The 26,466-nt window shown below is 49.9% G+C and overlaps 2 protein-coding genes across 3 annotated transcripts in view; one reads left to right on the top strand and one right to left on the bottom strand.

Annotated features, from left to right (window-relative positions):
* Window positions 1-26,466, top strand: part of LOC110489233 (catenin alpha-1) — a 216,612-nt gene that overhangs the window by 112,838 nt on the left and 77,308 nt on the right. For both annotated transcript variants that reach the window (XM_090198908.1, XM_090198907.1), the window contains exons 9-12: window positions 10,602-10,682; window positions 11,710-11,862; window positions 21,990-22,082; window positions 25,899-26,055. In XM_090198908.1, coding sequence (XP_090055034.1) covers window positions 10,602-10,682; window positions 11,710-11,862; window positions 21,990-22,082; window positions 25,899-26,055 — 484 coding nt within the window. The remainder of the gene's footprint in view (window positions 1-10,601; window positions 10,683-11,709; window positions 11,863-21,989; window positions 22,083-25,898; window positions 26,056-26,466) is intronic.
* Window positions 100-5,294, bottom strand: LOC110489232 (uncharacterized). The gene is made up of 2 exons (XM_036943523.2): window positions 3,947-5,294; window positions 100-2,589 (listed from the first exon to the last, which is right to left on the bottom strand). The coding sequence occupies exons 1-2, from the start codon at window positions 3,948-3,950 to the stop codon at window positions 929-931; spliced, it is 1,665 nt and encodes a 554-aa protein (XP_036799418.1). The 5' UTR covers window positions 3,951-5,294; the 3' UTR covers window positions 100-928.

Below are 26,466 nucleotides of genomic sequence, written 5' to 3'. Positions count from 1 at the left end.
AGGCTAATGAGTGTTCACGGACCAGAATTGAAAAGTCCTGTTTGGATCCAGAGGGAGGAAATACACATTTATGGAACATAAATTGCAACCAAGTAAATGTTTTAGATTCAATTTTCCGTTGGAGATTTAATTCAGATTGTGACATAAATAAACATTTATTCAATATTCATAGTAAATTTACCAAAAAAAAAAAAAAAAAAATGAACAAATTGTGACCAAAAAAAGAAGCATTTAATTTAATAACCAACCCCTTTTTATATACTCGCTACTGTACCAACAAGTGTTTGTGATGGTGACAGACGGTGGCTACTGTGCATCTTTAAAAGAAAAACAACAACAAAAAACATTTCATCAAAATCAAATGTCCCCCTTGGAAATGATACGGACCGTGTACCTGTAGCCTTACCGTCTCGTGGTAAAGAGGGATTCGTCTCCAGACACCTGAAGATGTCATCTTCTTCTTCTCTCTGGTGCTGTGGAACATAGTGACTGATAGTAATGGGGTGACACATCTTGTCTACCAGGGTTTTTTTTCTTGTCTTCTTCCTGTGGAGACTGATTGCCCACAGCTATTTGATATGAACAATCTTTTCTTCCTGTGGAGACTGATTGCCCACAAGCTATCTGATATGAACAATCTTTTCTTCCTGTGGAGACTGATTGCCCACAAGCTATCTGATATGAACAATCTTGCATTCATATAAAAATAAATGGTGACTATTCCTACTACATCATCATCATCAGTCTCTTCACTGTCCATTCCACCCACCAGTCATCAACTCTCCCACTCAATATACTAATCGCATTGATTTCTCAGAGCTAACGAGTAGAAAGTGTTTTGTTGTATAAACTGGGGGGCAAAAAACAAACCCTGTATTGTTTGGAATGGTCAACAGCCCATATGCTGCTCCAGGGGGAAATACATAGTTTATACTTCACACTCTTTGTAAGGCAGCTGTTGACACTTGCACTGCCCGTACCCGTTGATGATAACCAGCGCTCCCTCCTCGTGGCTGGGCTCGTACTCGTTATAGGGTACCTGCGTGGCCAGGTCCGCCATTTGCTGCCGCTGCTGGGTCCTCATCTGGCGGCGGTTCTGCATGGCCGAGCACTGGCGTATCCTGCGCATGGTAGGAGGGCAGCACTTCCGCGAGATGAACACAACGAAAATGATGAGGAAGAAGGTAAACAGAAGGACCATCGTTCCGATGATCACCCTCTGGGTTAGGACCGTGTTGTCCGTCTCCGAGAAGTCCTCGGGGACTCCCCCCGCCGCTCCACTCCCGCCCTCCACCGTGGTTGCCAGGGCGGTGCGCGGCGCGGCGGTGGTTGTCGTTACGGTCGTAAAGCGCCCCAAATCCCCGTAGTAGCCCTGTGTGGGTGTCTGCTTCATTACTCCGAACAGAGAGCTGGTGACCTCCGCCGTCGTGCCTGTCGGCGAGTCCGTGACCATTGACATAGTGGTTGTGGTCAAGACGACAGGTGGCGGCATTGTAAAATTCAGACAAAGCTGGAATCCATAAACGGCGTCCAGTATCTCCTCGCCCTGGGCGTACTCGGGGGTGTGACACAGGATGGAGTGTTCCCACCTCCCCTTGAAGGTGCTAAGCCAAGTGGCCAGCGAGCAGATGCCTTTGGTACATTCCCAAAGGTTGCTGGACAGCCCCACGGTACCTAGAGACCGCCACATATCCAAGACCAGTGGGTCCAGGCTGCCTAACTTGTTGTTATCCAGTAGGAGGATCTTCAGGTTGGGCAGCGTCTCGAACACGTCCGGGGTCAGCACCCGGATCTCGTTCCCCGTGAGGTCCATCTTCTCCAGCGTGGTCCAGGTCCACTCCATACCGCAGGTCAGGTTGGAGATCTTGTTCCACTGCAGATAAAGGAACTGCAGAGCCACCAGACGGGGGAAATGAGCCAGATTGATCTTAGTCAGCTGGTTGTGTTCCAAGTGGAGTTCTCTGAGTTTAATGAGGCCAGCGAAGCCGTTCCGGGCCAGGCTTCGCAGCCGGTTGTTGGACAGACCCAGGTACTCAAGGCTACGGCAGTCCCAGAAGGCCCGGACGGGGGTGGTGCGCAGCGAGTTGGAGCGCAGGTGGAGGATCTGCAGCTTGCGGAGACCATGGAACAGCTCAGGCTCCAGCACAGTCATCAGGTTGAAGGACAGATCTAAGATCTGTAGGTTGATGAGGTGGATGAAGGTTGTGTTTGGCAGCTTTGTGATCCGGTTGGAGCTCAGGTTGAGGTCTTTGAGTTTGTAGAGCCCCTGGAAGGCGTCCTCCTGCACCGTGGTGATCTGGTTGTGGTCCAGGTGGAGCCAGGTGAGCTGGGAGAAGCCATAGAACTGGTCCGGGCTCAGTTCAGCGACGCTGTTGTGGCGGAGCGATAACCCCAGGGCCCCCCTGTCAACGCCGTCCGGGGGCGCCTCCAGTCCTTGGGTGTCGCAGTAGAACTGCTGGTCTTCGCAACGGCATTTCTGGGGGCAGGTTGTGCATGACGCAGGAGACGGCAGGCACAGCAGCATGCTGAACACACACAGGCACAATGCCGTTGGTGCAGGTCCCACCAATGGCCACCTTGAATGGAAACCTGGGGGGTTTAAAGATAATAAAATCAACCAATGGGAGGGAAAGCTAATCTCTGCAGTACACATACTGCTGATCTGTGGTGGTAACACTTTTATTATCCTCTCTCTCTGTCTCTCTCGCGCTCTCTCGCTCTCTCTCTCTCTCTCTGTGAGTCTCTCTCTCTCTCTGTCTCTCTTGCGCTCTCTTGCTCTCTCTCGCTCTCTCTCGCTCTCTCTCTCTCTCTCTGTGAGTCTCTCTCTCTCTCTCTGTCTCTCTCGTGCTCTCTTGCTCTCTCTCGCTCTCTCTCGCTCTCTCTCTCTCTCTCTGTGAGTCTCTCTCTCTCTCTCTGTCTCTCTCGCGCTCTCTTGCTCTCTCTCGCTCTCTCTCATCTTTCTCTCTCTCACTCTCTCTCATCTTTCTCTCGCTCTCTCTCCGTCTTCACCCCCCACCCCCTCAGTATTCCTGAATTTCACATATCATCGACCACGTAGCATCACTGCTGTGTACATGAACATAAGTGTTCAGAGTTTACTTTGACGGTGGTCAAGGAAGGAAGGAAGGAAGGAAGGGAGATGAAGAACAACCTGCCTGAGAGGATTCTGTTACATGTGAAGCTTCTGTATTAATACAGGAAGCAGTGATGTGGAGGACTTTTCTCCCTTCAGCTCGTTTTCCTCCCTTCAGCTCCTTTCCCTCCCTTCAGCTCCTTTCCCTCCCTTCAGCTCCTTTCCCTCCCTTCAGCTCCTTTCCCTCCCTTCGGCTCCTTTCCCTCCCTTCAGCTCCTTTCCCTCCCTTCGGCTCCTTTCCCTCCCTTCAGCTCCTTTCCCTCCCTTCGGCTCCTTTCCCTCCCTTTTGCGCTGACTTGTCGTAATTGATTCGACAAAGAACATCTGCAGGTTATTTAAAAAAAATATATATATTTAGTTTTTAATGAATGTTCTTTCCTCGTCTCTCTGCTTCTAGAATCGGTTTTGATTCAGTAGTCTAAAAAGAAAATGTGACTCAACATCCTTTAAGAATTTGCTTTAAAGGATGTGCCATACCAATGTCTATATATATATATATATATATATATATATATATATATATATATATATATATATAATTATTTTATTTTATATATAATAATTTTTTTACTCTGTTATACAACATGTCAGTTGGTCGTTTAATGTAATCAGAAATCACGACTTGCCCCCCCCCCCCCCTCCCCTCCAAAGGAAAATGGAGTAGAGAGAGAAGAGGAGGATGACATTGGAAGGAAGTACACAATCCTTCAATACCCCTACTAGCTCTCAGCCCCCCCCCCCCCCCCCCCCCCTTCCTTTTCACTCTGTTTCCTATTCAGGTCCAGACTCTCTGGATAAAAGAGGAGAACTTACCCATTCTTTTGTGCACGTCGGAGGCTGCATTCAACTGTCCTTTTCCACAGCGGACTCGCGAAGCAGCCAGACGCAACACGAGTCCAAAGGGAGGAAAGAAAAGCCCTTTTGAGTAGAAATCACAAAAGGAACCGGGCTCTTCTCTTCCTGAAGTAACGAAGTGGCGGCGTTGCTCTTAAGCCCTCCCAATTGAAACAAAATCACAAATCCCATGTCGATGTTGTCGGTTTCTATTTGTTTACTCTTTCCTTGTGTCGTTTTAATCCCACATTATCCAACAACAAAAAAAAAAAGGGTGCATTTTCATTTTATCAATAGTTTATATCTTTTTTTTTTTTAAGTTGATGATTTGTATCCAAAGCGCCCTGGCTGGGGAATGCAGCCACTCGCTGCTGTTCAACCCCCCCCCCCCCCCCCCTCTCCTTTTATTTTGTTCCCTTCGTTCTCCTTCGTCTTCCACTGCAATGATGTCAGCTCAATTGGTTAATTGAGGATCAAATGGTGCCCCTCTTGGTTGGGGGGTGGGTCATTCCCTTAACCGTCCAGTCCCTAACTTGTTGATGGCAGGGAGACGCGGCAGGCAGGGAGCCGTTGGGTTAGTCGGTCCGTGGTGTGGTGGCAACACAGCCTACTGCAGCGATCAGAGTGCTGCTCTTCTCCTATAGGCTCTGGGCGTCCCGAGCAGCCAGCTAACGACGCAGGCAGGCAGTGGCAGAGAGAAACGACGAGCAGGAAAGCCAGGGATGTTATTCTGAGCTTTCGTTGTTGCAGCCACTCACCGCTACAGAGTGGTGGCAGCCTGGCGTCGATCATCAGTGCTGTTTCTCTCTCTCTCGCTTGCTCGCTCACTCGCTTTTCTGCCTTGCACACTTGCGCACAGCGTTCGAGCCTCATTCCTCCTCCCTCTCTGTATTTTTTCCCCTTCTTGTCTTCCCTCGTTTCCTCTGACCAGCAGAATATTGATACCTCCAACGTGTTGCGGCAGCTTCCTGTTGGAACCAACCAGGACTAACTAAATCTTAACGTGTGTGTGTGTGTACTACACACGCTAGACATAAACTAAATAGAATTATTAAACGAATGGCTCTTATGAATCTCTGGACTCCTGGAGAAGGGAGGGAGGGAGGGAGGGAGGGAGGGAGGGAGGGAGGGAGAGATGGATGGAGGGAGGGAGAGATGGAGGGAGGGAGGGAGGGAGAGATGGAGGGAGGGATGGAAGATCAGTAGAAGTATGGTGCAAGGCTCCCTTGGTTGAACTGAGCAGGAGGTGGGTATGCTGTAGTCTGGAGAGGTGTAATACATCATCCTCATCTACCCAGAGGGCACTGCTTTCATTTAGAGGAAGGCTTGCTGACGTATGGGCAGCCGCTCTGTGCTTCAATTAGAACGGTTTGGAACGGACAGGGGCCGAATTCCCGCCACCTGTCGTTTTTGGTGTTGGGCTGAGAAGTGGATTTTGATTTGTGGCTTGCTTTGAAAAGGGGAGGTCCTGGCTCCATTCAGCACTTTGGAAGGAGGGATCCACGTTACCAGAGACCTGTTGTCTCGCTCTCTCTTTCTCGCTCCCTCCACCCTCACTCTTTCTCTCTCCCCCATCACTCTTTCTCTCTCTGCCTCTCTCTCTCTCTCTCTGTCTCTCTCTCTCTCTCTCTCTCTCTCTCTCTCTCTCTGTGTCTCTGTGTCTCTCTCTCTCTCTGTGTCTCTCTCTGCCTCTCTCTCTCTCTGTGTCTCTCTCTGCCTTTCTCTCTGTCTCTCTCTCTCTCTGTGTCTCTCTCTGCCTCTCTCTCTCTCTGTGTCTCTCTCTGCCTCTCTCTCTCTCTGTGTCTCTCTCTGCCTCTCTCTCTCTCTGTGTCTCTCTCTGCCTCTCTCTCTCTCTGTGTCTCTCTCTGCCTCTCTCTCTCTCTCTCTGTGTCTCTCTCTGCCTCTCTCTATCTCTCTCTCTCTCTGCCTCTCTCTCTCTCTGTGTCTCTCTCTGCCTCTCTCTCTGTGTCTCTCTCTCTCTGCCTCTCTCTCTCTGTCTCTCTCTCTCTGTCTCTCTCTCTCTGTCTCTCTGCCTCCCTCTTTCTCTCTCCCTTCCCCTCTTTCTCTCTCCCTTCCCCCAATCTCTCTCTCTCCCTTCCCCCAATCTCTCTCTCTCCCTTCCCTCTCTCTCTCTTTCTCCCTCCCCCCTCTCTCTCTTTCTCCCTCCCCCCCTCTCTCTCTTTCTCTCTCTCTGTAATGTTAGATGTAATGGTGTGTTCAGACTGGACCACCCGGGGGATTAGACAATAGAAAAAGATCAGCAAACATGTTTTTATTCACCTGTGGCTCCCCTGCCCTCTCCCTTCTCCCCCCATCTCTTTTCATCTCTTTTCTTACTGGGGGAGGTATAGTTGAGATGGTGTTCCATCCCTTCTCCTCTCCTCCCTCCCATCCCTTCTCCTCTCCTCCCATCCCTTCTCCTCTCCTCCCATCCCTTCTCCTCTCCTACCATCCCTTAACCTCTCCTACCATCCCTTAACTTCTCCTCCCTCGCATCCCTTCTCTTCTCCTCCCTCCCATCCCTTCTCTTCTCCTCCCTCTCATCCCTTCTCCTCTCCTCCCTCCCATCCCTTCTCCTCTCCTCCCTCCCACCCCTTCTCCTCTCCTCCCTCCCACCCCTTCTCCTCTCCTCCCTCCCTCCCACCCCTTCTCCTCTCCTCGTCCCACCCCTTCTCCTCTCCTCCCTCCCACCCCTTCTCCTCTCCTCCCTCCCACCCCTTCTCCTCTCCTCCCTCCCACCCCTTCTCCTCTCCTCCCTCCCACCCCTTCTCCTCTCCTCCCTCCCACCCCTTCTCCTCTCCTCCCTCCCACCCCTTCTCCTCTCCTCCCTCCCACCCCTTCTCCTCTCCTCCCTCCCACCCCTTCTCCTCTCCTCCCTCCCACCCCTTCTCCTCTCCTCCCTCCCACCCCTTCTCCTCTCCTCTCTCCCACCCCTTCTCCTCTCCTCTCTCCCATCCCTTCTCTTCTCCTCCCTCCCATCCCTTCTCCTCTCCTCCCTCCCATCCCCATCATCCATCCCTTTTCCTCTCCTCCCTCCCATCCCTTCTCCTCTCCTCCCTCCCCATCCATCCCTCCTCTGCCTCTCCTCTGTGGGGGAGGTTCTCTTAACATGGGTCTCCTCTCCAGTGTTCTAGATGCCAACCTGTTAGCTCAATGGTGTTTTACCTTGTGTGTGTGATACTTCAACTGGATTTGTTTTGACTATAGTGAGTGGTTCCCAGCCAGCCAGCCAGCCTACCCCATCCCTCTCTCTCCCACCGGCCAGCCAATCCCCCTCTATCCCACCGGCCAGCCAGCCGGCCCACCCCCATTCCCCTCTATCCCGCCAGCCAGCTAGCTAGATTTAGTTGTTAGCATAACATTTGGCTGTCTGGCTTGTTTGCTAACGTCTTAATTGTTAGCATAACATTTGGCTGTCTAGCCTGTTTGCTAACGTCTTAATTGTTAGCATAACATTTGGCTGTCTAGCCTGTTTGCTAACGTCTTAATTGTTAGCATAACATTTGGCTGTCTAGCCTGTTTGCTAACATCTTAATTAGCATAGCATTGGAACGGTCTGCTTATCTTGGTTGTGATTGGATGCTGTTGACGAGCCAGCCAGCTCCAGTTCAGTTCCTCACACTCAGTATATTTTGAGTTGTATTATTAACAAGCTGCTGTCTACTACTACGACTATCTTTTAATGAGGACTTGATCCCTCCCTCTCTCTCTGGGAATGTGTCCCAAATGACAGCCTATTCCCTACGTAGTGCACTTGGTTTGACCAGAGCCCCTATGGGCTCCCGTTCCGGCTGCTTTTACTCGTTCTAATTACACGACACGTTGAGGTCATTTCTCCTTTTCAAATCCAATCAAATTGTATTGTATTGGTCACATGCACCGAATACAACAGGTGTGTAGGTAGACCTTATCGTAAAAATTCGGTCCACAATAGTCCACGATCAGCTCCTTTTGTTTTGCTTGAGGGAGCGTTTGTTGTCTTGGTACCACATTTCCAAGTCTCTGACCTCCTCCCTATAGGCTGTCAGTGATCAGGCCTACCACTGTCGTCAGAAAACGTAATGATGGTGTTGTAGTCGTGCTTGAACAGAGTACAGGAGGGGTCTGAGCACGCACCCCTGAGGGGCCCCCCATGTTGAGGATCAGCGTGGCAGATGTGCTGTTACCTACCCTCACCACCTGGGGGGCGGCCCGTCAAGAAGTCCAGGATCCAGTTGCAGTGGAAGGTGTTTACTCCCAGGGTCCTTAGCTTAGTGATGGGCTTTGAGGAAACTATGGTGTTGAACGCTGAGCTGTAGTCAATGAACAGCATTCTCACGTAAGTGTTCCTATTGTCCAGGTGGGAAAGGGCAATGTGGAATAGAGATAGCATCATCTGATGTTCTGTTGGGGCGGTATGCAAATTGTGGTGGGTCTAGGGGTTTCTGGGATGATGGTGTTGATGTGCGCCATGACCAGCCTTTCAAAGCAAGCGCTGCGGGGGCGGTAATCATTTAGGCATGGCGTTCTTGGGCGCAAGGGGCTATGGCAGTCTGCTTGAAACATGCAGGAATTACAGACTCGCGGGGAGAGGTTGAAAAATGTCAGTGAACACATGCGCTGAGTACATGTCCTGGTAGTGAATGTTGACCTGTTTTAAAGGTCAGACTCACGTCGGCTACGGAGAAGAGCGTGTTGCTTTGGTTGTGATGTCATCTAGCTGGTTGGTTGTGATGTCATCTAGCTGGTTGGTTGTGATGTCATCTAGCTGGTTGGTTGTGATGTCATCTAGCTGGTTGGTTGTGATGTCATCTAGCTGGTTGGTTGTGCTGTCATCTAGCTGGTTGGTTGTGATGTCATCTAGCTGGTTGGTTGTGCTGTCATCTAGGTGGTTGGTTGTGATGTAATTTAGCTGGTTGGTTGTGCTGTCATTTAGCTGGTTGGTTGTGATGTCATCGTCATCCTCTTTGACCGAGGTACTCTGCCTCTGCATCCCAAATGGCCTTTCCTTATTTACTGCACCGCTACCCTTTTATAGGCCCTGGTCAAAAGTAGTGCGCTACAATAGGAATAGGGTGCCATTTGGGATGTATCATTGTCCTTTTGAGACGACTAATTCGGTGTTAGAAAGGGGGGGAACTAATTCGGTGTTAGAAAGGGGGGGAACTAATTCGGTGTTAGAAAGGGGGGAACTAATTCGGTGTTAGAAAGGGGGGAACTAATTCGGTGTTAGAAAGGGGGGGAACTAATTCGGTGTTAGAAAGGGGGGGAACTCATTTGGTGTTAGAAAAGGGGGGAACTCATTCGGTGTTAGAAAGGGGGGGAACTAATTCGGTGTTAGAAAGGGAGGAACTCATTCAGTGTTAGAAAGGGGGGGGAACTCATTCGGTGTTAGAAAAGGGGGGAACTCATTCGGTGTTAGAAAGGGGGGGAACTAATTCGGTGTTAGAAAGGGAGGAACTCATTCAGTGTTAGAAAGGGGGGGGAACTAATTCGGTGTTAGAAAGGGGGGGACTCATTCGGTGTTAGAAAGGGGGGGGACTCATTCGGTGTTAGAAAGGGGGGGGACTCATTCGGTGTTAGAAAGGGGGGGAACTAATTCGGTGTTAGAAAGGGGGGGAACTAATTCGGTGTTAGAAAGGGGGGGGGGGACTAATTCACTGTTAGAAAGGTAGAACAAGAGAGAAATTATTTTGGTCTCTGTTGGAATGACTGCTCGTCCCAGGAGTTCCTCCTGGGCCGTGTTAGCGCTTCCTGATCTGAACCTCCAAACACCCTTAGGAAGAACAGAACAGGGAAATCACTTCGGAGCAAGGTGATTGGTTGGCCAATTAAAACCCATTCAACATCTAGGCGTGGCGCGGCGCAAGGGGGAGGAATAATCAATATGAAGAAGCTGCTGTGATCATTAGGACATTTTATTTCCAGGTATTCGATATACCTCCACAGACCAAGGGACTCATTAACTGCTTGATGAAGTGATATACCCAAATCCATCCTCAGGGGAAACTCGGGCAGGAGAAAGATCTGTACTGTTCTCTCTCTCTGACTAATATTATCTCTGATCTGAGATCCGTACTGTTCTCTCTCTGACTAATATTATCTCTGATCTGAGATCTGTACTGTTCTCTCTCTGACTAATATTATCTCTGATCTGAGATCTGTACTGTTCTCTCTGACTAATACTATCTCTGAGATCCGTACTGTTCTCTCCCTGACTAATATCCGTACTGTTCTCTCCCTGACTAATACTATCTATGATCTGAGATCTGTACTGTTCTCTCTCTGACTAATACCATCTCTGATCTGAGATCTGTACTGTTCTCTCTCTGACTAATACCATCTCTGATCTGAGATCTGTACTGTTCTCTCTCTGACTAATACCATCTCTGATCTGAGATCTGTACTGTTCTCTCTCTGACTAATGATATCTGTGAAATGTTTGTTTTTACTTCTGTTCTAATGGTTTCAAACCTACAGTAGTTGTCCAAAGCATCTCTGGTTCGTCTCGCGTATCTCTGTAAATTATTGTCTTGTAGGTCTGCGATTCATCCCTCAGTGACTTTCAGCCACCTCGCTGTCTCTCTTTCGCTCTGTCTTCGTCTGTGTAAATAGTCATTACACCTCTAACCTTCTCTCGCTCTCTCTCCTCCAGGCTGGCAAGAAGGACAAGAGTGATGCTCTGAACACTGCCATCGACAGGATGACCAAGAAGACTAGGGACCTTCGCAGACAGGTTGGTCCCTCTTCTTCCTCCCTCCATTCTCCCATTCCTTCTCCAGAGACCTCCCCAGGTTTATTTGTCTCCCCCCGTCCTCTCATTCCTTCTTTCTCTGCATCCTCCCATTCTTTGTCCTTATCTCCACAGACAGGTTGGTGCTAATCCCCCTCTTCTCCTCCCTCAATCTCCCTCTCTATTCTCCTCCCTCAATCTCCCTCTCTATTCTCCTCCCTCAATCTCCCTCTCTATTCTCCTCCCTCAATCTCCCTCTCTATTCTCCCTCCCTCAATCTCCCTCTCTATTCTCCCTCCCTCAATCTCCCTCTCTATTCTCCCTCCCTCAATCTCCCTCTCTATTCTCCCTCCCTCAATCTCCCTCTCTATTCTCCCTCCCTCAATCTCCCTCTCTATTCTCCCTCCCTCAATCTCCCTCTCTATTCTCCCCCCTCAATCTCCCTCTCTATTCTCCCTCCCTCAATCTCCCTCTCTATTCTCCCTCCCTCAATCTCCCTCTCTATTCTCCCTCCCTCAATCTCCCTCTCTATTCTCCCCCCCTCAATTTCCCTCTCTATTCTCCTCCCTCAATCTCCCTCTCTATTCTCCCTCCCTCAATCTCCCTCTCTATTCTCCCTCCCTCAATCTCCCTCTCTATTCTCCCCCCCTCAATTTCCCTCTCTATTCTCCTCCCTCAATCTCCCTCTCTATTCTCCCCCCCTCAATTTCCCTCTCTATTCTCCCATTCCTCCTTTCAGACAGGTTTCCTTCCTCTTCCTCCCCCTGTTCTCTTCCCCCCCTGTTCTCTTCCTCCCCCTGTTCTCTTCCTCCCTCTGTTCTCTTCCTCCCTCTGTCCTCTATCCTCCCTCTGTTCTCTTCCTCCCCCTGTTCTCCCAGTCCCATTCCTTCTCCAGAGACCTTCACAGACAGGTTGGTTTTACAAAATATTTAGTTTCTCTGCCAGAGGCTTTTGTTTTTCTCTAGTAAAGCTAAAACAACCGTTCAGCCTTTTGACTCCTCTCTCGTTCGTTCTCCTTCTCTCTGTGTAGCTGCGTAAGGCGGTCATGGATCACGTCTCTGACTCGTTCCTGGAGACCAACGTTCCCCTGCTGGTTCTGATCGAAGCGGCGAAGAACGGGAACGAGAAGGAGGTGAAGGAATACGCCCAGGTGTTCCGCGAGCACGCCAACAAGCTCATCGAGGTACGTTACCTAAAGTTACACACACATCTCTTGGAGTTTTCTTATTCCGTTACTGTAGGGTGATGTCTTTAGGAGATGTCAGGTGTTAGAGCTGGACCGGGGGGGTGGGGACGTCTACACGGGACAAAAATACATCTCAACATCTTACAATTCCAAAGATTTTACTGGGAATACAGATATGATTCTGTTGCCCACATATACCTTAAAAAAAAATAAAAACAATAATAATCAGAAAACCAGTCCGTGTCTGGTGTGACCACAATTTGCCTCACATCTCCGTCATGTAGAGTTGATCAGGCTGTTGATTGTGGCCTGTGGAATGTTGTCCCACTCCTCTTCAATGGCTGTGCCAAGTTGCTGGATATTGACGGGAACTGGCACACAGTGACATACACGTCGATCCAGAACATCCCAAACATGCTCATTGGGTGACACGTCTATCCAGAGCATCCCAAACATGCTCATTGGGGTGACACGTCTATCCAGAGCATCCCAAACATGCTCATTGGGTGACACGTCTATCCAGAGCATCCCAAACATGCTCATTGGGTGACACGTCTGGTTTTATAAGGAACTAGTATCGACTTGCCCTCCAAATCCCAACCTCATCACATTTTTAGGAAACCACAAAACTGACCTTAATTTCTCATCGATCTTGAAACATTTATTTTACAAACTCCTTCATGTGTTTTACACTGACGATACAACACAGTGACTTTACAAAACATTAAGAACACCTGCTCTTTCCATGACATACACTGACCAGGTGAAAGTTATGATCCCATATTGATGTCATTTGTTAAATCCACTTCAATCAGTGTCGATGAAGGGGAGGAGACAGTTCAATAAATCCTCGTAAGGATCTCTACAGATCGGTGTCCCATCCACGGGACGGTTGAGCTAATGTGCACTAACGTGATTAGCATGAGGTTGTAAGTAACAAGAACATTTCCCAGGACATAGACATATCTGATATGGGCAGAAAGCGTAAGTTCTTGTCCAAGTTACAGTAGCTATTACAGGGAAATAATACCATGCTATTGTTTGAGGAGAGTGCACAGTTTTGAACATTAAAAGTTATTAATAGACCAATTAGACACATTTGGCCAGTCTTGACAAATTTTTTCAACAAAAATGCAATGGTTCATTGGAGTAGCCTAAAACTTTGCACATACACTGCTGCCATCTAGTGGCCAAAATATATATTGTGCCTGGTCTGGAATAATACATTATGGTCTTTCTCTTGCATTTCAAAGATGGTACAAAAAAAGAAATATATATATATATATTTTTTTTTAAGTGATCTTTTACCAAATCTAATGTGTTTATATTCTCCAGGATTATTTTCACATTTCCACAAACTTCAAAGTGTCTCCTTTCAAATGGTATCAAGAATATGCATATCCTTGAGCTACAGACAGTTAGATTTGGGTCATTTTAGGTGAACATTGGGGGAAAAAAAGGGTGGATCCGTAAGAGTTTTTTTTAACGAAGGAATTTTAACCCTTGAGACAATTGGGACATGGATTGTGTATGTGTGCCATTCAGAAGGTGAATAGGAGAGACTAAATATTGAAGTGCCTTTGAACGGGGTATGGCAGTAGGTGCCAGGCACACCGGTTTGTGTGAACTGACAGCGCTCCTGGGATTTTCACACTCTCAACAGTTTTCCTGTGTGTATTAATGGTCCACCACCCAAAGGACATCCAGCCAACATGACACAACTGTGGGAAGAATTGGAGTTAACATGAACCAGCATCCCTGTGGAATGCTTTCTACACCTTGTGGAGTCCTTGCCCTGACAAATTGAGGCTGTTCTGATGGCAACTGAAGGGGGGGGGTTCAACTCAATATTGATAAGGTGCTCCCAATGTTTTATATTCTAAGTGTATGTTGAGAACAGAACAATGGAATTAGGCCAGTAGCTAGCACCCAGCCTCAGCAAATTCCTTGTGTGATTGTGCTCCTGGGTAGCCGTGCAGTGTGAAGCTGCAGTACGCGCGCGTTGTCCTTCATTCTGTTTGTCAAAACAGACACTCGACACCAACTCTCCGTCTAAACCAACACTGACTCAAGGCCTTGGCACATCGGTTACACTGTGCGATGTTAAATTTAATTTTGAACAACCTGGCCAGATTGTGCGATTTAGCTTCAGTTCTGTCGACACATTCTGCGATTGGCCTGCGGGGCTACGGCAGCCGATGCAGGTTACTTCAGCTGCAACGGTGTATCTGATCGCTTGTCGGCACCGGCTGTTCAACACCAACTGGATCTGATCGTGTGTCAGCACCGGCTGTTCAACACCAACTGGATCTGATCGTGTGTCGGCACCGGCAGTTCAACACCAACTGGATCTGATCGTGTGTCGGCACCGGCAGTTCAACACCAACTGGATCTGATCCTGTGTCAGCACCGGCAGTTCAACACCAACTGGATCTGATCATGTGTCGGCACCGGCTGTTCAACACCAACTGGATCTGATCCTGTGTCGGCACCGGCTGTTCAACACCAACTGGATCTGATCCTGTGTCAGCACCGGCTGTTCAACACCAACTGGATCTGATCGTGTGTCGGCACCGGCTGTTCAACACCAACTGGATCTGATCCTGTGTCAGCACCGGCTGTTCAACACCAACTGGATCTGATCGTGTGTCGGCACCGGCTGTTCAACACCAACTGGATCTGATCCTGTGTCAGCACCGGCTGTTCAACACCAACTGGATCTGATCGTGTGTCGGCACCGGCTGTTCAACACCAACTGGATCTGATCCTGTGTCAGCACCGGCTGTTCAACACCAACTGGATCTGATCGTGTGTCGGCACCGGCTGTTCAACACCAACTGGATCTGACCCTGTGTCAGCACCGGCAGTTCAACACCAACTGGATCTGATCGCTTGTCGGCACCGGCTGTTCAACACCAACTGGATCTGATCGCGTGTCGGCACCGGCTGTTCAACACCAACTGGATCTGATTGTGTGTCGGCACCGGCAGTTCAACACCAACTGGATCTGATCGTGTGTCGGCACCGGCAGTTCAACACCAACTGGATCTGATCGCGTGTCGGCACCGGCTGTTCAACACCAACTGGATCTGATCGTGTGTCGGCACCGGCAGTTCAACACCAACTGGATCTGATCGTGTGTCGGCACCGGCTGTTCAACACCAACTGGATCTGATCCTGTGTCAGCACCGGCTGTTCAACACCAACTGGATCTGATCCTGTGTCGGCACCGGCTGTTCAACACCAACTGGATCTGATCCTGTGTCGGCACCGGCAGTTCAACACCAACTGGATCTGATCCTGTGTCAGCACCGGCAGTTCAACACCAACTGGATCTGATCGTGTGTCAGCACCGGCAGTTCAACACCAACTGGATCTGATCGTGTGTCAGCACCGGCAGTTCAACACCAACTGGATCTGATCCTGTGTCAGCACCGGCTGTTCAACACCAACTGGATCTGATCCTGTGTCAGCACCGGCTGTTCAACACCAACTGGATCTGATCCTGTGTCAGCACCGGCTGTTCAACACCAACTGGATCTGATCGTGTGTCGGCACCGGCTGTTCAACACCAACTGGATCTGATCGTGTGTCGGCACTGGCTGTTCAACACCAACTGGATCTGATTGTGCGTCGGCACCGGCAGTTCAACACCAAACTGGATCTGATCGTGTGTCGGCACCGACAGTTAAAGCCTCACTCTATGCTTATGCGCGAGTGAACTGAGTTAGGAAAAGCTGAACGAATGCAATCGTGGAAATAGTAATAGTTTCCTCATACAAACTTTTGTCCAAACTCCGAAACAAATAGGCTTCCCCAAAATAACATTGTCGCTTTAGAACGTTTATTTTTCATCAGGTAGATTGACTGCGAATGTGAACAAGATTAATAAAATGTTTAAATATAACTATTGTATTAATCTGACTATTCCCAATCGTGTTATTGTGTGCATGCTCAGTGCAGTCTTTCCAATTGTTCAGTCTCCGGGATCGGCTCGCCACAACGGCTCAACGTTTCTGACACTACTACAACTTTGTCAGAACCTACAACCGCACGTAGAGGTAGTTTAATGTCAGACCTAGACCCTGTCACACTGAACGACCCAAGACGTCCGACAGTCGTTTACAACCTAAGAATTTGTCCCCCCCACACACACATTTTAGTCTGGGACGGCAAAATCGTAGCATGAGATGGCTGAAATCATCGTCTGCGACGGCTTTAATTCAACCGACTTGAGCTTTATGAAAGATGCCGGAGCAGAAGGCGGATGTGGTTCCAAATGTCACCCTATTCCCTATGTAGTGAACTACGTTGGATCAGTGCCTGTGAGGCTAGTGCACTATATAGGGTGCCATTTGTGCCCTAGCCATGGTGTTGTGATTTTTGAGCCTTCCGACAGAAAGACAAAGACTCTGAATGGCTGGTCACAGCTGTGGAGCCCACTTTAAGCCTGGCCCAGAGTAGCCAAACCTCCCCCTGCCTGACAAGGTTAAGTGATACCTCTGGGGACGGGGATTCATTGTCTAAACAGTTGGCTCTCCATCCACCTACTACTTATTGACAGAGCGAGACAGCGTAACACAGGGAGGGAACGAAAGCACTTCTCCCCTGCTGTGTTGTGTTCTGACTGCCACAGTGGTTGTCAGAGTGATACAAAAAGGGGCCGCTTTTGTCAAATAAATGTATTGCACTCTTTCTCTCCCTCGTCCCCTCCCTTTCTTGTGTTCCCTCTCTCATCGACCCTTCCTCTCACTCCATCTCTCAAGCGTTCTCGCTCGTCCTGTCAAGTCCATTCTTAAGGGGTTTTTATTGGCATGGGAGACATATATGTGTTTACGTTGCCGAAGGAAGTGACATCACCAGTGATGTAACAAACATCTGAAAACATAAAGAAGAAGAAAGGAAACACATTGCACTCAAAGGATAAGACATGTCTAGTGTTTTATGATCATCTGTGTACAGTGTACAACGCCATCCGACTTTCCCTAATAGCATGATGGTCATGTTTTGAGCAACATTAGCAGTCTTCATCAGTTGACTTGAAATCTGTTCCCCCAGTGAATGAACTTTGTAACTGTGTCGGAGTGTCATGCACTGACATTTTAAAATGACCTCTCACTTGTCCCTATGGATGGCCCATGACCGAGCCATTTGACTCTGTGGATGGTGCAGACGGGTTGAGTGGGGGCCATAGGGGACAGGGAGCCGGAGCAGGCCAGAGGGCTGTCATGTGGAACAGGGAGCTGGAGCAGGCCAGAGGGCTATCATGTGGGACAGGGAGCCGGAGCAGGCCAGAGGGCTATCATGTGGAACAGGGAGCCGGAACAGGCCAGAGGGCTGTCATAGGGGACAGGGAGCCGGAGCAGGCCAGAGGGCTTTCATGTGGAACAGGGAGCCGGAGCAGGCCAGAGGGCTATCATGTGGGACAGGGAGCCGGAGCAGGCCAGAGGGCTATCATGTGGGACAGGGAGCCGGAGCAGGCCAGAGGGCTATCATGTGGAACAGGGAGCCGGAGCAGGCCAGAGTTACCATGTAGAACAGGGAGCCGGAGCAGGCCAGAGGGCTGTCATAGGGGACAGGGAGCGTTCATGTGAAGGATGGTTTTATGTTGTCGACTACAGGGAAGGGGACGTTCATGTGTTGTCGACTACAGGGAATGGTTTTGGACTTGAACCCCATCGAACATGTCTGTAGAGACCTGTCCAACCTGACAGAGCTTGATAGGATCTGCAGAGAAGACTGGGAGAAACTCCCCAAATACAGATGTGCCAAGCTTGTAGCATCATACCCAAGAAGACTCGAGGCTGTAATCGCTGCCAAAGGTGCTTCAACAAAGTACTGAGAAAAGGGTCTGAATACTGATGTAAAAGTTATTTCAGTTTTGTTTTTAATACATTCGCAAGAACATCCTAACTGTTTTTGGTTTGTCACTATTGGGCTATTGTGTAGATTGAGAGAAAAATGTTTTTAGAATGCGGCTTTAACGTAACAAAATGTGTAAAAAGTCAAGAGATCTGAATACTTTACGAATTGTAAAATTAAGGCTGGTTGTATTTGTCCTCTTGTTCTCTTGTGTTTGAGGTGTGAAATAGAAATAGATATTTTTTTTGCGTCTCCCAACTCCCACTGAGACGCCCCTCAGAGAGCACGATCAGGGTCAGCCGTTATTGACCGGCGAGCGCGAAGCAATTAGGGTTAAGTGCCTCGCTCCAGGACAGATCGACAGATTTTTTTTTTTCTTCACCTTGTCGGCTCGGTGATTTGAACTACCAACGTTTGGGTTACTGTCCCAACGCTCTGACCGCTAGGTGTGTGTGTTCACTGTGTTGGGTATCCGAGACTGTCGGCATCACAACGTCAGAGAGATTGGCCATCACACAGTCATACACTACACCCCTTCCCCAATACACTTGTAAATATTGGACTATAAATTGTGACTTCCTGTATTTGTAAATGTTTGTTCTATTCTACTGAGGCATTTACTTTGTTCCTATTATGTATTGTAGCATGAACCTTTAAGTAGGCATTTCATTGGACGATATTACCATGTGCTTTCCGTACATAAAACAAATAAAAACTTTAGGGGAGGGACTAAGGACCTTCTCCAATCCGGTTGGGGAGGGGGAGGGGGAAGGAGAGAGGGGGAGAGTGGGGGGGGGGGGCGGGGGATTAATTCCCCCCCCTGCACCACGGTACCGTAGTCTTCCCCCCCCCCACTACCTCAATAGGCCAGGCAGGAACACAGTGTTGGTGTTACTGCACTAGTCAGCATTACAGCCACCCAGCCAGACGACCAGTCACCCCGGGCAACCAGACAGTAGCATTCTCACTAACCGGTAACCATAGAGATAATGTTCTAGTTAATGACACGTCACCACTCGCTGTGTAGAATGACTCATTTTAGTGATGTGTGATTATAGAGAATATGCTGAGTTATATGACTATAGAGAACCTCTGCTCTCTCTGTGTGTGTGTGTGTGTGACAAGCAGTACTGTTGCATATGGATTAAATATTAAAAGCTGACACCAATACTGTAAGTTTTAATTTTGGCCCACGTGACATTGTCAGTGTTCTCTGAATCAGTCCTAAACCTGTAGCAGGTGCTCTTGTCCCCCCTCTGCTCTGCTCTGCTCTGATCCACTTTATCTTACTTATTGATAAAGGGTTGACTGTTATTTACACCCCGTATTGATTAATCCATTCCCTGGGTGTTGATATTTTGGAATTGGGAAGATAACCTAACTTAACGACACATTCTTTACTCCCGAGAGGGAGGGAGGGGGAGAGAGAGGGAAAGAGGGGGGGAGAGGGAGGGAGGGAGGGGGGGAGGGAGAGGGAGGGAGGGGGGGAGAGGGAGGGAGGGGGGGAGAGGGAGGGAGGGAGGAGGGAGGGGAGAGGGGAGGGAGGGAGGGAGGGAGGAGGGAGGGAGAGGGGGAGGGAGGGAGGGAGAGGGGGAGGGAGAGAGAGGGAGGGAGAGAGAGGGAGGGAGGGAGGAGGGAGGGAGAGAGAGGGAGGGAGGAGAGGGAGGGAGAGGGAGGGAGGGGGAGGGAGGGAGGGAGGGAGGGAGAGGGAGGGAGAGGGGGAGGGAGGGAGGGAGAGGGAGGGAGAGAGGGAGAGGGGGAGGGAGGGAGGGAGGGAGAGGGAGAGGGGGAGGGAGGGAGGGAGAGGGGGGGAGGGAGAGGGAGGGAGGGAGAGGGGGGGAGGGAGGGAGGGGGGAGGGAGGGAGGGAGGGGAGGGAGGGAGGGAGGGAGGGAGGGGGAGGGAGGGGAGGGGGGGAGGGAGGGAGAGGGAGGGAGGGGGGAGGGAGAGGGGAGGGAGAGGGAGGGAGGGAGGGAGGGAGGGAGAGGGAGAGGGAGAGGGAGAGGGGGGAGGGAGAGGGGGAGGGAGGGAGGGAGAGGGGGAGGGAGGGAGGGAGAGGGAGAGGGAGAGGAGGGGGAGAGGGAGGGAGGGAGGGAGAGGGGGGAGGGAGGGAGGGAGAGGGGGGGAGGGAGGGAGGGAGGGAGAGAGTCCACCTCCTTTTTTATTCTCTTTTTATAAATGGATTTAATCTTAACCTGGAGTGTATTTAGAATGACAGAATATATCGCCACCGGAATGTTTAGTGGAATAGAATTGATACAATTGTACACCTGTTAGAACGTCGGTCCATGAAATGGTTCTGTCATTTACTCTCCGTAACTGTGGCAGCTTGTTTTGAAATTACAAGTGGCGTTTCTGGAACCCAATTTATGGAATAGGATGATTTCTACTTCAGCAATATAACCGCTGATGCTCGTTTCTCCATTACCCCCCGCCCCCCCTCCTCAACCATGTGTTAATTTAAACCAATAGATTTTACACTGAATCAACAGCAGGGGCCCATATGGCCATAAAACCTGATGATATACGGTGCATTCAGAAAGTATTCAGACCCTTTCCCCACATTTTCTTACGTCACTGCCTTATTCTAAAATGGATTTAAATTCAATCTAGACAGAGCGCTCCATAATAGCAAAGCAAAACATTTTTATTAAAACAAAAATACCTTATTTACATTAAGTATTCATATACGCTTTGCTATGAGACTCTATATTGAGCTCGGATGCATCCTGTTTCCATTGATCGTCCTTGAGACGTTTCTACAGCTTGATTTGAGTCCAACCTGTGGTAAAATTCAATTGATTGGACATGATTTGGAAAGGCACACACCTGTCTATATAAGGTCCCACAGTTGACAGTGTATGGTCAGAGCAAAAACCAAGCCGTGAGGTCAAAGGAATTGTCCGTAGAGCTCCGAGACAGGATTGTGTTGAGGCACAAACTGAGAAATCGGGCGAGAAGGGCCTTGGTTTTCGAGGTGACAAAGAACCCAATAGTCACTCTAACAGAGCTCCAGAGTTCCTCTCTGGAGATGGGAGAACCTTCCAGAAGGAAAACCATCTATGCAGCACTCCACCAATCACGCCTTTATGGTAGAGTGGCCAGACGGAAGCCACTCTTCAGTAAAAGTCTCATGACAGCCTGCTAGGAGTTTGCCAAAAGGCACCTAAAGGATTCTGAACATTAGAAACAAGATTATATGGTCTGTTGAAATCAAGATTGAAGTCTTTGGCCTGAATGCCAAGCAGGGTTTATGGAAACATGGTGGTAGCAGCATCCCAACGGTGAAACATGGTGGTGGCAGCACCCCAACGGTGAAGCATGGTGGTGGCTGGGAGACTAGTCAGTATCAAGAAAAAGATGAGCGGAGCAAAGTACAGAGATCCATGATGAAAACCTGCTCAGGACCTCAGACTGGGGTGAAGGTTCACCTTCCAACAGGACAACGACCCTAAGCACACAGCCAAGACAACACAGGAGTGGCTTCAGTACAACTCTGAATGTCCTTGAGTTGCCCAGCCAGAGTCCGGACTTGAACCCGATCGAACATCTCTGGCGAGACCTGAAAATAGCTGTGCAGCGTCGCTCCCCATCCAACCTGACAGAGCTTGAGAGGATCTGCAGAGAAGAATGGGAGAAACTCCCCAAATACAGGCGTACCAAGCTTGTAGCGTCATACCCAAGAAGACTTAAGGCTGTAATCGCTGCCATTAGGTGCTTCAACAAAGTTCTGAGTAAAGGGTCTGAATACTTATGTAAATGTGATATTTCATTTTTTTTAAAACGCTGTTTTTGCTTTGTCATTATGGAGTATTGTGTGTAGATTGATCAGGGGGGAAAAAACAGTTTAATCAATTTTAGAATAACTCCAACGTAACAAAATGTGGAAAAAGTAATTGTTAGTTCTTAAAGATTATATTTTTTTATAAATCTAGTGGTCCATTATACTTTCTACACGTTTCAGTTTAGTATTAAGTTTACACTGAACACGTTTTACTGCCCCCCCCCCCCAATTAAAAAAATGCAAATTATATATTTTTATAATTTATTTTTAGGAGTGGTGTCAAAGATTCCTCTGCTAAATGAATCTAGGGGAAACACTGACCATGCGGTCTGTGTATGTGAGTGGGAGTCTGTTTTCTAGCTACATGCTGTGTATAATCAGAAGCTGACTGTCTGTGTGATGAGATGGAGACAGTAAATGTCTATAGTGCTGTGCAGTGTGTATGGAGGTGTGAGTCTGACTGTCTGTTCCTGCGTCTAGGTGGCCAACCTGGCCTGCTCCATCTGTAATAATGAGGAGGGAGTCAAGCTGGTCCGTATGGCCGCTTCCCAGCTGGAGACACTCTGCCCCCAGGTACCTGCCGGTCTCTCTTCCCTCTCTCTCTCTCTAGCTCTTCTTTTTTTCTCTTTCTCTCTTTCTCTCTCTTTCTCTCTCATATCTCTCTAGCTCTCCTTTCTCTCTCCATCCTCTCTCTCTCTCTCTCTCTAGCTCTCCTTTCTCTCTCCATCCTCTCTCTCTCTAGCTCTCCTTTCTCTGTCTAGCTCTTCTTTCTCTCTCCGTCCTCTCTTCTTTCTCTCTCCGTCCTCTCTCTCTAGCTCTTCTCTCTCCATCCTCTCTCTCTCTAGCTATTCTCTCGCCGTCCTCTCTCTAGCTCTTCTCTGTCCTCTCTAGCTCTCCTTCCTCTCTCGCTCTCCTTCCTCTCTCGCTCTCCTTCCTCTCTCGCTCTCCTTCCTCTCTCTTGCTCTCATTCCTCTCTCGCTCTCCATCCTCTCTCGCTCTCCATCCTCTCTCGCTCTCCATCCTCTCGCTCGCTCTCCATCCTCTCGCTCGCTCTCCATCCTCTCGCTCGCTCCTTCCTCTCTCGCTCTCCATCCTCTCGCTCTCTCCTCTCTCTCTCTCTCCAGCCCCATAGCCCTGTCAAGCTGCCAACACTTCACACTTCCAGCCCCCCATTCCCCCCACATCCCTGCCAACACTTAACACCTTAAAGGCCCCTTCTCTCCCCTCAGCTGTGCCAGCCCTACAGCTAGCCAACCCCCTGTAAGTCTACCAGTCATATTGCTGAAACCTCCAGTGTCTGGAGGCTTTGGTTTGGGAATCATATAGCTAGCTCTGCCAACCTTCATTTCCATCCGACCTACAGCTCTTCCTGCTCCCAGTTGAGACAGGATCTCATCTGACTTTCAGAAAGAGGTCCCATTAACCAGATTGCCAAACGTTATGTCAAAATATTGAATTTCACAGAGCAACTTTCGTCATTACTGCCGTCTATGCACAGCGTTTACTTCCACCCAATATATCTAAATGTATTCCACCTTCAGCACCTCCAATAAAATCACTCATTACTGCCACGGACAGATCAGCTGGTTCAGCAGCAGGACAGGTCGGCAGATCAGCTGGTTCAGCAGCAGTACAGGTCGGCTGGTTCAGCAGCAAGACAGGTCGGCTGGTTCAGCAGCAAGACAGGTCGGCTGGTTCAGCAGCAAGACAGGTCGGCTGGTTCAGCAGCAAGACAGGTCGGCTGGTTCAGCAGCAGGACAGGTCGGCTGGTTCAGCAGCAGGACAGGTCGGCTGGTTCAGCAGCAGGACAGGTCGGCTGGTTCAGCAGCAGGACAGATCGGCTGGTTCAGCAGCAGGACAGGTCGGCTGGTTCAGCAGCAGGACAGGTCGGCTGGTTCAGCAGCAGGACAGGTCGGCTGGTTCAGCAGCAGGACAGGTCGGCTGGTTCAGCAGCAGGACAGGTCGGCTGGTTCAGCAGCAGGACAGGTCGGCTGGTTCAGCAGCAGGACAGGTCGGCTGGTTCAGCCTGGTCCCTCAAACCCTGACAAACCTCTCTTTACTAGTCTGCACCCGGCTCTCTGTCTCTCTCTTTCGCCTCTTCCTCTCTCTCTGTCTCTCTGTCTCTCGCACTCTCTCTCGCCTCTTTCCCTCTCTGACGCCCGCCTCTGCCCTGCTTTCTCTCTGACTCCTGCCTCTGCCTCTGCCCCTCTCTCACTCTCTTTCTCTGACTCTTTAATCTCACCTAATGACTCCCATTCATCCTCAGCTTGAATATCACCACATGTATTTCCCCAAGAAAACAAGCTGTTGCTCATTCACCCTTTTCCCAGCGAATCTCTCCTATTCATCAATTAGTGAATACTGTTGCCAAAACACAGTGGGTGGGGGGTAAACCATGCCAAAACACAGTGGGTGGGGGGTAAACCTGCCAAAACACAGTGGGTGGGGGGTAAACCTGCCAAAACACAGTGGGTGGGGGGGTAAACCTGCCAAAACACAGTGAGTGGGGGGGTAAACCCTGCCAAAACACAGTGAGTGGGGGGGTAAACCCTGCCAAAACACAGTGAGTGGGGGGGTAAACCCTGCCAAAACACAGTGGGTGGGGGGTAAACCCTGCCAAAACACAGTGGGTGGGGGGTAAACCCTGCCAAAACAGTGGGTGGGGGGTAAACCTGCCAAAACACAGTGGGTGGGGGGTAAACCTGCCAAAACACAGTGGGTGGGGGGTAAACCCTGCCAAAACACAGTGGGTGGGGGGTAAACCTGCCAAAACACAGTGGGTGGGGGGGTAAACCCTGCCAAAACACAGTGGGTGGGGGGTAAACCTGCCAAAACACAGTGGGTGGGGGGTAACCCTGCCAAAACACAGTGGGTGGGGGGTAAACCCTGCCAAAACACAGTGGGTGGGGGGTAAACCCTGCCAAAACACAGTGGGTGGGGGGTAACCCTGCCAAAACACAGTGGGTGGGGGGTAAACTTGCCAAAACACAGTGGGTGGGGGGTAAACCTGCCAAAACACAGTGGGTGGGGGGTAAACCCTGCCAAAACACAGTGGGTGGGGGGTAACCCTGCCAAAACACAGTGGGTGGGGGGTAAACCTGCCAAAACACAGTGGGTGGGGGGGTAAACCCTGCCAAAACACAGTGGGTGGGGGGGGTAAACCCTGCCAAAACACAGTGGGTGGGGGGTAAACCCTGCCAAAACACAGTGGGTGGGGGGTAAACCCTGCCAAAACACAGTGGGTGGGGGGTAAACCCTGCCAAAACACAGTGGGTGGGGGGTAAACCTGCCAAAACACAGTGGGTGGGGGGTAAACCCTGCCAAAACACAGTGGGTGGGGGGTAAACTTGCCAAAACACAGTGGGTGGGGGGTAAACCTGCCAAAACACAGTGGGTGGGGGGGTAAACCCTGCCAAAACACAGTGGGTCGGGGGGTAAACCCTGCCAAAACACAGTGGGTGGGGGGTAACCCTGCCAAAACACAGTGGGTGGGGGGGTAAACCTGCCAAAACACAGTGGGTGGGGGGGTAAACCCTGCCAAAACACAGTGGGTGGGGGGGGGTAAACCCTGCCAAAACACAGTGGGTGGGGGGGGGGTAAACCCTGCCAAAACACAGTGGGTGGGGGGTAAACCCTGCCAAAACACAGTGGGTGGGGGGTAAACCCTGCCAAAACACAGTGGGTGGGGGGTAAACCCTGCCAAAACACAGTGGGTGGGGGGTAAACCCTGCCAAAACACAGTGGGTGGGGGGTAAACCCTGCCAAAACACAGTGGGTGGGGGGTAAACCCTGCCAAAACAAAGTGGGTGGGGGGTAAACCTGCCAAAACACAGTGGGTTGGGGGTAAACCCTGCCAAAACACAGTGAGTGGGTGTAAACCCTGCCAAAACAGTGGCTGGGTGGGGGGGTAAACCCTGCCAAAACACAGTGGATGGTGTGTTGGTCTCTCTCTGTTAGTTTCTCTCTCTCTCTGTGTGTGTGTTGGTCTCTCGCTCTCTCTGTGTGTGTTGGTCTCTCGCTCTCTCTGTGTGTGTGTTGGTCTCTCGCGCTCTCTGTGTATGTGTGTTGGTCTCTCGCTCTCTGTGTATGTGTGTTGGTCTCTCGCTCTTTCTGTGTGTGTGTTGGTCTCTCGCTCTCTCTGTGTGTGTGTTGGTCTCTCGCTCTCTCTGTGTGTGTGTTGGTCTCTCGCTCTCTCTGTGTGTGTGTTGGTCTCTCGCACTCTCTGTGTGTGTGTTGGTCTCTCGCACTCTCTGTGTGTGTGTTGGTCTCTCGCTCTCTCTGTGTGTGTTGGTCTCTCTCTCTCTGTGTGTGTGTGTTGGTCTGATGGATAAGGAAGTGTCATGTTACTTACTACCTGTTGTAGTAATTGGTGCGAATGCTCTGTAACAGGTGATTAACGCGGCGCTGGCTCTAGCTGCCAAGCCCAACAGTAAGGTTGCTCAGGACAACATGGACCTCTTCAAAGACTCCTGGGAGAAACAGGTCCGCGTCCTCACTGACGCCGTCGATGACATCACCAGCATCGACGACTTCCTCTGTGTGTCCGGTGAGTAGGAAGGGGGGCGGAGCTTTTCTTTTCAGGGCTCATCTCATTTGCATGCCAATACATATTCACTTGGAGAATATTCTCGCGTGTGTGAAAAGTGTGTAATATTATATATGGTCAAAGGTAGTTTTGTTCAGCGTAGAATTTAGTCTCTGGTTCTTTTGTCAGGAGTTTGATGCGCGGTTCACGCCCAAGCAAAAGTGACTCTTTCCGTGTCGCAGCTGAAAGCAACACCCCCAGTGTAGTTCTCCTGTTCGCTGTCGACGATAGTGACTCTTTCCGTGTCGCAGCTGAAAGCAACACCCCCAGTGTAGTTCTCCTGTTCGCTGTCGACGATAGTGAGGTGTAAAACCGAAGCAGGAAGTGATCCGAGAGAATTCGGCCAATCAAATCCACCATGAAGGATGGAAT

The sequence above is a fragment of the Oncorhynchus mykiss genome, chromosome 14, assembly GCF_057628025.1.
Source record: "Oncorhynchus mykiss isolate SJ-2025 chromosome 14, ASM5762802v1, whole genome shotgun sequence".
Lineage (NCBI taxonomy): Eukaryota > Metazoa > Chordata > Actinopteri > Salmoniformes > Salmonidae > Oncorhynchus > Oncorhynchus mykiss.
This window is presented reverse-complemented; position numbering and strand designations above follow the sequence as displayed.